Raw genomic sequence first — 12,796 nt, 5'->3', positions numbered from 1 at the left:
ACTTGGGGTCATACATCCATGAAGCAATGTTTAGTTGTTCTTAAATCATATCAAATGACAATCAAGTCAAGTTTGTGGTTCTCTTTCAAAAAATCCATATATTTTCAAATGATATTTTGTGGTTTTCCTTCAGAATAAATCAAAATGTCTTTTATAAAATTTACATTTTTTTATGAACGATTCATGATGTAGCCTCTTTTCTAGAAGATAAATGGCTTTTATGGTTTTCATCCAAAGAAACCAAAATCATGCAAATTCCAATTTTTTTCATAAATAACCCAAAAATATTTTTAAACTTAAATTAAAAATATTTTTTTAGGAACTATGGACGATTTGATTCCTTTTTTATTGATTTTTAAATGAAAATATGTTTTTAAATTAAATAACAAAAAAATAGATGAATTGGTTGACCAATTTAGCGCAGTTCAGTGGAAGCACGACACGTTTGGTTGGAGTTACTATTCCGGCACATCTATGACGATTCACTAGCACAGCATCAGAACCCTAAATTTTCAAATAGCTTTTTCTTCTTCGTTTGAACTCCAATTGAGTGTATTTTTTTTCATTCAACTTGCTTCGACCTCAGGATTATTTTTTAACCAAAAAATCTTTTAAAAATATGTTTTTTTTAGGCTTGATCATCCATCACCGACGACCATGGCGACAACCAAATTTTGGGTATTTCTAAGTCTTTTTCCTACATTTTCATATCTATTTCAACCCTAAGGACCTTGGTTAACCTATTTCCTACCTTTTTAACCCCTCATGCACATAAAAAAAACTCTTCTATTTTTAAACTCTCCTCCCTCCTCTCTTTTTCTAACCGACAAAGCTCCGATATACCCTCTCTTCTCTCTCTAAAACCACTAAAAACCTTCCCCTACACTTGTCTAGGAACTTTTTATAGAGAAAACAAGGCATTCAAGTCATAAAAACACAAGCTTTTCATGAGAACAAAGCAAAAACCCTAGTTTTTGATATTCTTACCTTCGCAGGTGTATCGGATCATTGTCTTTGACATCAATATAGAGTTTAAACATGTGAGATGTTGTTTTTTAATAAGAAAGAAAGATTAAAACATGTTTGCCCTCTCTTTCTCACTCTTTTCCTTCTTTTGGGAGTGAACATACATTCCCTTTACCTCCTCTTGTGTGTCTTGCTTTGAAGCCCAAACTTCTTTAAATAAAGCAAAGTTAGGGTTTCCCTTCTTTCCTCTTTCAAAAATACTCCTGATCTCAAAAGGAGCTTACTTTCATGTCCACAAGAGTATGTTTAGGCCCTCTTTTTATCCTATTCTCATCCAATTTCAAATTAGGACGAGAATAAGCCTCTTTTCTTAGGTAAATGGGCATTCAATTACAAAATTAAGATCCCAAATTTCTCTAAATGCAAGTTTCTTCCTCTATAATGTAAGGAGAAATGACTAATTTTTAATTATCTACTCTTGAACTCCTGTTGACTCTTAAATTGTTCTTCTATCCATTAATTAGTCCCAATTATAACTAAATTAACCCAACAAAAAATATAGGGTATCAACACCTTGATAAATCCAATTTGTCAAAAAGTTGAGAAAGTCAAAAAGCTTGCCCAAACCATTTAGGAATTTAAGCTGAAGTCAAATTTCATGCTTGCATGAGGATAAAAGGACTTTGGAAAAGGAAATTTATCAGTGTCAAACAAGTTGAAAGATTAAATGACTGACAAAGTTATGGATTTTAAGTGGGTAGCAAAGAGAAAATTGATGCAAGTATGCAAGAAGATAGAAAACTTGACTATATTAAAGAAAACAGTAGAAGGAAAACTAAAGAATTAAGTTGAAGCTAAATTTGGAATGATTGTCAACGAAAGTTAAAAAACAATAAATTAAAAAATATAACAAATTTAAAAATTTTAATATATTTATTTAAAAAAAAAAACAATTTTCACAAACAATTAAAGCCAAACTTTTCATTATTCTCCTATTTTATTGTATAGATGTTGTAAAATCAAAAAATTAATTGAGTTTTTGCTAATGCTTTAAAAAACTTAAAATAATAAAATAAAAAATGCTTTCCACAGTATAACTTCTTTCCTAAACCCTGGAACTAAAAACATATTAGGAATACTTAGTCCATTTTTTATGCTTGATTGTCTATATAAATAAATAAATAAATAAAACATAACAAATAACAAAATTTTAATTTTTCACATCATTAATACTTAATTTTTTAATTTTTAATTATAATAAAATAAAATTTTATTTATAATAAATATTTTATACACAAAAAATTAATTTTTTATTTCTTTTCTCAAACAAGATCCTTAATCCGTCATATCTTTAATATTAGCATTAACATTTAACTCGTATGCCTCATTTCACTAACTCATATCAATGTAAGGTCAATTGCGAACATTTAACACAATGGCTATTAAAAGAGACATTTTTCCATCACATTTTTTATCCCAAAGTAAAAGCCCAAAGATCCAAATGAAAGAAAAAAATAGAAATCAAATATTCACACATTGAACTCTACAAAGAATTGAAGCAGTCCAGATTACGCATGCAGACAGATAAAGAACCACACACGAGAGTACTCAAATAACAAATATATTCCCCCTCAAAACCAATCCGATTGCAAATTTATGACTTGAAAAAAAAAAACACATTGGCTTAGAAAACAGAGTCATCACTGTGCGGCGTGCAACAAACAGCAGACACAACATACCAGCAACATGAAAAGGGTCGATCAAATCCTCCTACTCATCAACAAGCAGACGTTAAGATCAGGGAAAAAAAATAAACGGAGCATATATTTTAGTGACCCGTCGAAACCTGCCGTCAAATGAAAGCAAACTGTGCAAACTATGCAGAAAGTCCCCGCACAAACCAGAACTTGGACTAGGCTTGGGCATCAGCAGCTGGGGCTGGAGGCTTCAGAAGTGGTTGGAGGGCCTTGACCACAATGCTCATATTTGGCCGAAACTCAGCTTCATACTGGACGCATAATGCTGCCACAGCAGCCAACTGCATTAAAAAAAACACAATACACAGATGTATTGTCAGCTAATAATAGCATTGTTGAAAATTTGAGAGCATCTGCATGAGTGTGGAGAGAGAGAGAGAGAGAGAGAGACCTTGGCAACTCCTTTAGGGGGATATTCTCCCTTTAGCTTTGGATCTACACATTGTTTAACTTTGTCTTCACTCAGTCTTGGAGTAGCCTAAACAAAAAGGAACATTCATAATGAATTTGATGCAGAAGGAAACTGTGTTTGAGCTCCCAAGCCTCACTAAAGACTCACCCACGTAACAAGACTCTGCTGTCCACGAGGCATGGTATGATCAACAGGTTTCCTCCCAGTCAGAAGCTCTAGAAGAACCACCCCAAAGCTGTACACGTCACTCTTCTGTGTCAATTGTCCAGTCATTGCATACCTGCCAAGGTTTCACACAAACTTTTCACCATTGAGCAAAATAAAAATCAACTCCCATCAAAGGGAAACAAAGGTACTATATATTCAAAACATTAAAATGCATCTGCAACAAAGGAATAGGCACTGAACCAGGAAAGGAAAAGAAAAGTCCTTTGACAAAGGTATCTATAGTCAAAACCTTAAAATGTGCATCGTGCAACAAAGGCATAAAGCTGAAACAAGAAAAAAAGTGTCTTTCAACAGGCAACTAGCTCAAACTATGCAAACATGTTGGGTGTCAATACAGTTTATAATTTTTTTGAAATTACCCACTCTGGAAATATGCACAAACATCTCTGAAGAAGTAGCAGACATTTCTCAAAAACATAAGTGGGGTGACCCGAGCAAACAGAATCTTTTCCCATAAAATATTAGACTAAACTAGCTCTATGAAATATGTGATCTGTACAAGCAGGGGATTACTATACACTAATAATTTTTATATAATCGTGACCCGAGCAAGTAGAATCTTTTCCCATAAAAATTCCTGCATAAAAATATTAGGCCAAACTAGCTCTATGACATATGTGATCAGTACAAGCATGGAATTACTATATACTAATAATTTTTATATAATCATCAGAATCCAGCATTTACTTGGCAAAAAATTTTAGTTGAACAAAAAAGTACAAGTCATGGCTATTTGGCATCATGTTGACAATTGTAGGAACAGAAAACAAAAATCAGAGTATCCATGCAATGAAACTATTCAAAGAAAAGAAAAATCATTAGGTTAAATAAGATAATTCGTTAAAAAAATATGAACAGTGTAAATTTCATATTCCCACCAAGTGACAAAAAGGAAACCATAATAACAAGTTTATTTATAAAAAAAAAATCAGTTCAATGAAAAACACTAGGGGAAAAATAAAAGGAATCTCTAAAAGCCCCTCATTTGGTAGTGCTTTCAAAAATTGTCCTTCTCTAAAACATTAATACATGAAAATGAAAATGACACCAAAATAAGAAAATAACAAACATGTTCAGTGTGGCTTCTAAACAGTTTTCTTAAGACCATTTTACTAATTGAAAACAACTCAAAAACAACTTTTCTAAATTTCACGTTTCTTGATTTTTAAATATGAAAATGAAAAATGCAACAACTGTGCTCTCACACCACATTGGGAGTCTAGGGCAGCCATGATGCAGTGTGCTACAGGTTGTTTCTGTGACTTGAACATGTACACCCTCTAGGCTTAGTGCACACCCTTATTGTTGGGCCAAGGCAGCTGGCCCTCATATTTTTAAATGAAAAATGATTTCCTGAAAAAAAAAGTTTCTAAAAAGAAACTAAACATGCCATAAAGAACTTCCAAGACCTTAACTTTGCCGTCAAATTTTTTCTTATTTCTCATTTCTGTTTCCATATAACACAGTTCAACCTGTCATTCTTGAGGGGTAGCTAGTGGTACGGCAAATGATACAGAAATTAAAATAAATGCTAGAAGCCTAGAACAACTAGATTTTTCCTACCCCGTTTAAAATGGTACTCTAGGGTTAGAGGTATATAGAATAAGTATGCATTCTGTGGCACCAATGCTTCTTTTAACATCGATACAAAGACAAACCTATATAGAAAAGTCCAGCAAAATTCATCCTTTTTGATAGTTAATACCATTGGCCCTATGACAAGCAAAAAAAAATCAATACAAGTCATGAAATCATTATTTGTTCAATTTATGATTGAAAGTCAATTAGTTTGTTAACTGATCATAGCAGATGTCAAGGGATTGCTGAAAGTTACTTATAATGCTGACATCTGGAAATAAAGTTGGGCCTTTAGCAACGTGTGACACAACTAACATTTAAAATCGGAGAAATAGCCAGAAAAGCAACACTGAAATGTAACTCGTATGAGTTTCAGAACTATTACTCTGGCGCATGATAACCAAAAGTTCCCAAAACTCGAGTAGAATGAAGGCGGGCAGCCATGTCAGGAGCTTGATTTGAAAGGTTAAAATCTGCAATCTTGGCTTTGAAATCTTCAAATAATAGTACATTGCTTGATCTGATATCCCTGTGTATTATAGATGGCTGAACCTTCTCATGCAAATACTCCAATCCTCTTGCAGCATCAACAGCAATTCTAACCCGCTGCATCCAATCAAGTGTAGGACCAGGCTGTGCCCCTTGGACCCCCTTTCTACCTACAGTTGTAAAAATTATTTAAGAAATGCCTACCACAGCATAGAACTTACATCAGGTGAAATCGAGTTAAAATCAACTATTTAATATACCGTGCAAAATGTCATGTAGAGATCCCATTGTAGCAAACTCATATGCCAAGACACGAAGATTTCCTTCTACACAATAACCAAGCAACTCGACAAGATTTTCATGCTTCAATCTTGAAACCATGGAAACCTAAGCACAAGATCAAAACAGTCAAATATGCTAGAGATGAAACAAGACCGCATATTTAAGGAATGTTTACGAGACCAGTACAAAAAATATTTCAGATTGCAGACCAACCTGAGTCAAAAACTCAACATTTGACTCGGGCTCAGAAGAAACATCAAGTTTTTTCACAGCCACAGCTTTTCCACTATTTAAGTTTGCATAATACACTCGTCCATAAGATCCTTCACCAATCAGAGCTTTTGATCCAAAGTTATCAGTCTTTTCTTTCATTTCATCCAAAGACAATGCAGGCACTTCAATAGGTGGGGCTGCCTTTTGCACTTCAGGTTTTACAGGAGCTGATACCTTTGAGCCTTTTTGGTTACCTAAAATGTACAAAATTGATGAAAAAGAAAAGCAAAAGGCATTTCAAGAGCGCTGAAAAATGATATCCTATATAGTCACAGCAAGCCATTGCCAAAAACAATGAAGCAGAACCTGTAAAATGCTTTAGTTTCTTAGCAAGTCCACCACACAGTCATGAAATTTTCTAAATGTTTTCAAGAAAAAGAACGAAAATAGAAGACCAAGTACAAACTATTAGAAGAACACGTATACAGTAGAAACCCTGTTTTCCAGGAAAAACTGTGCTCAATATCTTAAGAATAGTTCTCAGTTAACTATATGAATGACACTATTACAAAAAATTTCATAATTAAATACTACATAAACTTTATAATTTAAAATATATATATATATATATATATATATATATATAAAATACAAAAAAAATTACACAGAATCAACCCAAAAGAAAGAAGAAAATGATAATTCCTATAAATTTCCTTACCAAATATTCTGTTGTTGATAACAAGCTTATATGACAACCAAGATTGAAAAGAAGGGAAGTCAGTCCAACAACTGTATAACAAAACAGCTACTTAAAAGTCAAAAAGCCATAAAACAGTAGCATACACCAAATAGCAGTATAAGACTACGAGGGGAAAATAAAGGAATATTACAGGGACTTTGACAAAATTACGTGCGGGAATGATGTCTTGTTAATTCGGAGGTTTTCAGAGTATATTAAGCGGCTCAATCAAACAGCTCAGATTCACATAACTCATTCAAACTAAGAGATCAATTTATTTTATGAGGATATTAAGGGCAAAAAAAACACCCACTTAATATCTAAATTTTAAAATAAAATCTAGCACAAAAATGGATTTTTCTTTCTTTCTTTCTTTCTTTCTTTCTTTTAATCAAAATCATAACTATCTTTTCATTTAATTTTTTCAAAGAATTTGCACATGAAAAGTCAAAAGCAGGGAGAGAAGAGTTATCAATAGGCATGGAGCATAGTTAAGAGAATCCCTGGACCTACCCTCAAACCATGATCCAAGGTACGTCCCTGATTCAAGGTACGTTTCGCATCTAGAATCGCAAGCTCACCCATATCATAAAAGTGGAATTTAAATATCTTAAAAGTAGTTAACCAATAAAAAATAATAAAAGAAAAGCCTAACAATGTTCGGAAAATTGACAAAAAAATAGTTACATATTAACCGAGAGGGAGAAAGCAAGCCATTCTTCTTCTTTTTTTTTTTGTTTTTTCCTAGTTAAAAAGCAAGTCATTATATCATATTTATTTCACACAATCTTCCCTAATGCTGCTGTACCCAAATAAGTGTATCAAAGTGCACCACAATCCAAAATAGCAACCCAACTAGGAGGATATCTAACATGCTAAGATTGCTGTATTTTTTTATTTTTATTTTTTTTTGCCAATTTTTGTTAGGGGTATCCTAAGATGTTCTATCAAAATGAGTTTCAAGTAGCATGAGTTTCAAGTAGCATGTGCATACATTCATCTAAAAGCAATACCAAACTTAAAAAACTTAAAGTAGAGCTAGAGGAACCACCTAATCAAATCAAATTGATACAGCTCAAAGCTCAATCTAAAAGCTTAAGTACGCTCTTAGGTGAAGGCAAAGAATAGGTTTATGTCTAATGCAACCTCTCACATGCAAATGGCAAGCACTTTGAGCTTGAAAGTGTAAACAAAGCATGTGCCTATCATTTACTTTTGTGCTGAAATTAATATAAGGAAGCACTGGGATTCGAACTCAATATAAGGCTAGCATAATTCTAATTCCCATCAAGAAACCACTCAACCTATTAGGTGTATGCAAGAAACCAAGAATAGGTTTTATATCTCTAATAAGTAAACACATAAGGATTCAATCCCCAATTTATGCAAGAATTATTCGTTGCCTTCTCTTTTTTGTTTTGCTTTATATAAGTTTTTTTTGTCTTTTATAAAAAAAAATGGAAACATTTTTACTTATGTCACAGGTCATGACTTAGATGCATTTTCAAAATTTTAATTTATTTTTAAGCTTGACTTTATACTTTGTGTGAATGTTTTTTTAGCATAATTTATTAAATGACCCAAGTGAGAATAAAGTTCCTGTCTCTGCCATTGCATGGAAGACAACAGTTCTATACCCAAAATGTGGAAAAAGAAGAAAAAGGAGAAGAAGAAATAACAATGGTGACAATTTATCCCAGCAGAAATAATGCCAAAAAATTGATATGATGATACTGTGAGAGTATAATCCAATACACTTTTTGGTTTTCTAGTCAGCACGCCCTTCAATATCAATATAAGATAGGCCTCACTGATTATGAATTAGCAAATATAGCACCAAATATATATTAGAACAAACAACAGATCTTTTTGTCGCCACAAGAGAGGGGCAATAACACAGGATGGGGGTTGACTCAAATCCAGGCCTCTGAGGGAAGATTAAACAGTACTTCCAACATAACGACAGAACTACTAATCAGGAAAAAAAGGGGGGGGGGGGGCCTCTAAACTTAAAACCTTGACAAAGCATACTATTTATTAGTACTAGGTATATTTAAATACTTGATCTGCACAGTTAATACATATAAATAAAAGAATACCAAAAGCTTCTTGAATACTAAACCAGATATCCTCCTTCACCTCCAGTTTAAGCTTCTGTATAGCCACCCACAATCCACTCATTGCACCCTTAACATAGCAAAATAAAAATATCTACACAAACAACCTAAAGAAAAACATCTGTACAGACACAGTTACATATATAAATTATCAATATAACAAAATCTGTACATATTTCTAGTGACGCCCATTCAGCTATCATATCCCTATAGTCATTCACACTAGCATGAACATTTTCTCAAGAACCACAACTAATATCTAAATTTGAAAATCCACAATGAATCAGAATGCCATAACTAAAAAAAAAAAAAACTACAATGCCAGAGAGAGAGAGAGAGAGATGCTAAAACAACTGGAAAATTTTCATCTGTGACATCTAGGTAACTGATAAGAAGCTGTAATAAAGGTACGAGTCCCTCAGTCTCATTCATTAATAACATATCAAACAAGGTACCATCACAGTGCACAATGAAACTACCATTAGTAACACTTCAAACAATGCATCAGCAAATTGCAGAATAAAACTATTCACTCCCTGATAATACAAAATAAAAGCTTAAATTCCATACCATGAATAGAATTATATGCATAAAACAGAAGAAACCCATAAATATTCAATAAGTGGCCTGATTCCTTTTCAACTCATGATAACAGTCAACAAAGGCTACTTTGGCACCTCCATAATCCAGCAACCTTTTCCTTTTAATTGTAAGTGGTACATGCTTTCTTCAATTGATAAAATTTGAGTTTGCCCATTGAACTTAATATCTACATATTCATGGTTTTAAAATCCATCCATTAACATCCTACCCTTAAAATAGGAGTACCAATTTAGACCACATTGTGTTAAAATTCATTCAAGTGGGAATTTGGTAGTAGCAAAAGTACCAATGCTGGGTATTGGAAATAGTAATTATAATAGTCATGGTAACCACAGTATTCAATCTACCCAAAAATAAAGAAATAAATAACCATAATATTGCATGGTTTATGATGGAAGTGGTGGTGAGACCAACTGTGGTGGCCGTGGTAGTCTAAAGATCAGGAGCTACAGGGTTTAATGTATAGTTAAAAACAAAACAAGCCCTCTCCTTTTTCATGAAGAAAACCAACCCAGCCAAGCAGGTAAACTCCAGGAGCTGACAGCCCCATTCTTCCCAGCAACTAATAATGAGGCATCTATGATCTAAGCAAGAGCCAATCACATTTGCAATTTTTTTTATTCTAATTATTTTATTAATAAAAATCATTCCATTGTAATATCTTTAATAAAATCATTATGTTTTATAAAATGTTCAAAACTTTCTGAAACTTATTTTCAGCTAATAAAAGAGAGATGCAATCGCACACTAGCAAAATCTTTTCCTCCATTAAATAAGTACCAAAAAATAATTACTAAGAACCAGACATTAAATATCTATCAAACTCATTTTCAGCTACCAAAAAAATAATTGCAAAGAACCAGACCTTCAATATTTATCAGACAACTTTTTTGCCAAAGAAAATTCAAGCATACAAATAGGAAATGAGGTTAACTAGCGATTTCCCAATTTTCCTTATTGGCAACATTGAACAAAGATAGAGTGCAAGTCATGGCAACATACCATCGGCATGGTTCCTCGGGCTTTTCAGATATTCATTTTCATTTGATGGGTAAGACTCTTCAACTTGACATGAACAACAAAGCCACCTACGCATCCTTGGTTTCCTTCTCAAATAAATATCGTCTTCTGTACTTGTATTCTCCAGTCGTACAAAGTAACCAGGAGAAGGCGCATGTGCCTGTTTAATTAGCCAATCCACATTAAAAAAGCTCAGGGCAGTGACATGGTATATCTACCATGTGGGTAACATAACAACCCAATTAACTTCAGCAACAGCTTAAGTTTGTAGATCAGAAATTTTTATCAACCAGCAAATCAAAACAAAACAAAACAATTTTCTTTTAAGGAAGTTATTCAAAAAAGAGAACCATCTGAACAAGGGGAAGTTATTAAAATAAGAGAAACTGCTGCCTGCATGGGATTGTGACTGACACAGAAAGAAATTATAGATAGAGGCTAAATTATGCCGAATCTTATGCAAAAGTGCAATTCTCAACAACAAGAGGCTCTATTTCACAGATAAAGTTCCCATCTTAACTTTACACCCATTGTGTAAGCACAAATAAATCCAGGGATATGTTTTTTTATAACTCATTCCCATAGTCTAACTGTGCAGGCGTTCTTTTCGTACTCCTCTCTTCTTTAAAAGAAATTAACTGCCGAATACCCAGCTACAGTTACAGAAAGAAAATAATTAAAAAAAAAAAAAAAACTCCAACAATTAAATCCTCGAGAACTGAAAAAATCACTTCCAAATGGAAGGTTATAAAATTAAGAGGCCGCAAGGCCATTTTTACCCGAGAAATGATAAAAGAAGACGAAATAACACATAACACTCAAGACATGCCTTTACAATTCATGAAATTAGCCCCCAGAAAATTCTACGTCGGCGGAATAAACAAATAATTGCACAAGCTAACCTCCGAAAGGAAAATTAAAGAAGAGAAACCCCAAAATTCTTACCGCATAACCATGGTGATAAAAATCATCCTCCATCAAGAACACAATTTCAAGCTTACAACGACAGCAAAATGAAGAACTATGTATTCAAGCACAGTCAAGAATCAAATTAACGCCGACAATCCCTCAATTGAATTTGGAAAATTAGAAGTAGAACGAGAAATTTGTTTTTAAAAAAAAAATTGACAGAACGTCAATAGGTTTCAAAGAAAAAGCATTCGAGTTAGCATTAAAAAAACAAAAACCACGAGGAGATTTGTGACAGAAACCCTAAATTTGAACAAAATTCAAAAGAACAATTCAGAAAGAAAAAGAAAAAAGATTAGCATTAGATGGAGTCCAAAATGTGAGAAAAGAATGAGTCAAATACTATAATTAGCCGGTGAATGGCAGATTGGAAAACAGAAATAAGCCATAGATCAGAAGCGAAATTAGAGGGCATCACGTATGAAAATAGGGTTCGGATCAAAAGGGGCAGTTACCTGTTTTCGCTCTCCGCTCTCTCTCTCTCTCTCTCTCTCTAGGAAGACCCCTCTCTCTTTCCGATTTGCGTCTTTGAAGGGATCGAAAAATTGGGGAAGGAGACAGATGATTTTTGCTTTCGGTCGGTCATGAGAGCAAAGCCAGAAGCCTTGACAGCCAATCTGAGCTAAAAAAGATACCAATTTTAAAATTAGATATTCTCCCTTCCCTTTTTTTTTGTTTTTTGGCGTGGGCAAATCATTATTATTTACTAGCCTCGAACACGTGGTAAGCGCATGATCTCGTATTTTCAAATGTTAATATTAATGCAATTCAAAATTGCAAATTATACTATCAAATTAAGCATATACTTATAGTCAACATGATTTATTGTTTCCTTTAAAATCAAACACAACTTCGCAAAAGATTTTTTTTTAAAAAAAATTATAAATAAAAACGAAGAATTAAAATAAAATAAGAAATTCATGAATTTTTTTCACTTTTTTATTTTTTAAAACAAATTTCCTGATACAAACAAGATTTTAGTATAAAGCCCAAAATTAGAATCTTGCTTTCAAATATAATTTTAAAATGTGAAAAAAAAAATTATGCCCAAAAAATTGGTCTTCAAAAGAAATAATAATAAACTCCATTTATGACTTTGGGTATTTGAAGACGCAATGGGAGAGTAGTTTGATCCAAATGGAGTGTTAGTGTGAAGGTCAAAATTATAATCTTGGCTTCAAAGGGGAAGGTTTTTTTGGTATTAAAGATTTTAAAGTATGTATGTATGTATGTATGTATTAACAATAATAATAATAATAATAATAATAAATATTATTATGACTTTAATTACAAATCCAAAGGTAGAGTCTTGACGGTATGGAAAGGTAATCTGACTGTGATAAAAGGGTAGAAGTTGGATGGGAATATTTACACATTCCAGGGAACTATAGTTGTAGGTGGAGTTGCAGCCGTGGATGCTGAA

At 33.1% G+C, this 12,796-nt stretch overlaps 1 protein-coding gene across 2 annotated transcripts; it reads right to left on the bottom strand.

The window, feature by feature from the left end:
• Nucleotides 1-2,571: 2,571 nt before the first annotated feature.
• On the bottom strand, nucleotides 2,572-12,041 carry LOC131150424 (PTI1-like tyrosine-protein kinase 3). Of its 2 annotated transcripts, none has more exons than XM_058101129.1 (8): nucleotides 11,829-12,041; nucleotides 10,387-10,564; nucleotides 5,926-6,179; nucleotides 5,691-5,817; nucleotides 5,327-5,600; nucleotides 3,283-3,415; nucleotides 3,115-3,201; nucleotides 2,572-3,004 (listed from the first exon to the last, which is right to left on the bottom strand). In XM_058101129.1, the coding sequence occupies exons 2-8, from the start codon at nucleotides 10,478-10,480 to the stop codon at nucleotides 2,879-2,881; spliced, it is 1,095 nt and encodes a 364-aa protein (XP_057957112.1). In that variant the 5' UTR covers nucleotides 10,481-10,564; nucleotides 11,829-12,041; the 3' UTR covers nucleotides 2,572-2,878. The 2 variants fall into 2 exon arrangements, with proteins under 2 accessions (XP_057957112.1, XP_057957111.1); XM_058101128.1 differs by having other exon boundaries at nucleotides 11,350-11,997.
• Between the last annotated feature and the right edge of the window lie 755 nt (nucleotides 12,042-12,796).

Source organism: Malania oleifera, chromosome 3, assembly GCF_029873635.1.
Source record: "Malania oleifera isolate guangnan ecotype guangnan chromosome 3, ASM2987363v1, whole genome shotgun sequence".
NCBI classification, from domain to species: domain Eukaryota; kingdom Viridiplantae; phylum Streptophyta; class Magnoliopsida; order Santalales; family Ximeniaceae; genus Malania; species Malania oleifera.
Note: the sequence above shows the minus strand (reverse complement) of the source record. Positions and strands in the feature narration are given on the sequence as shown.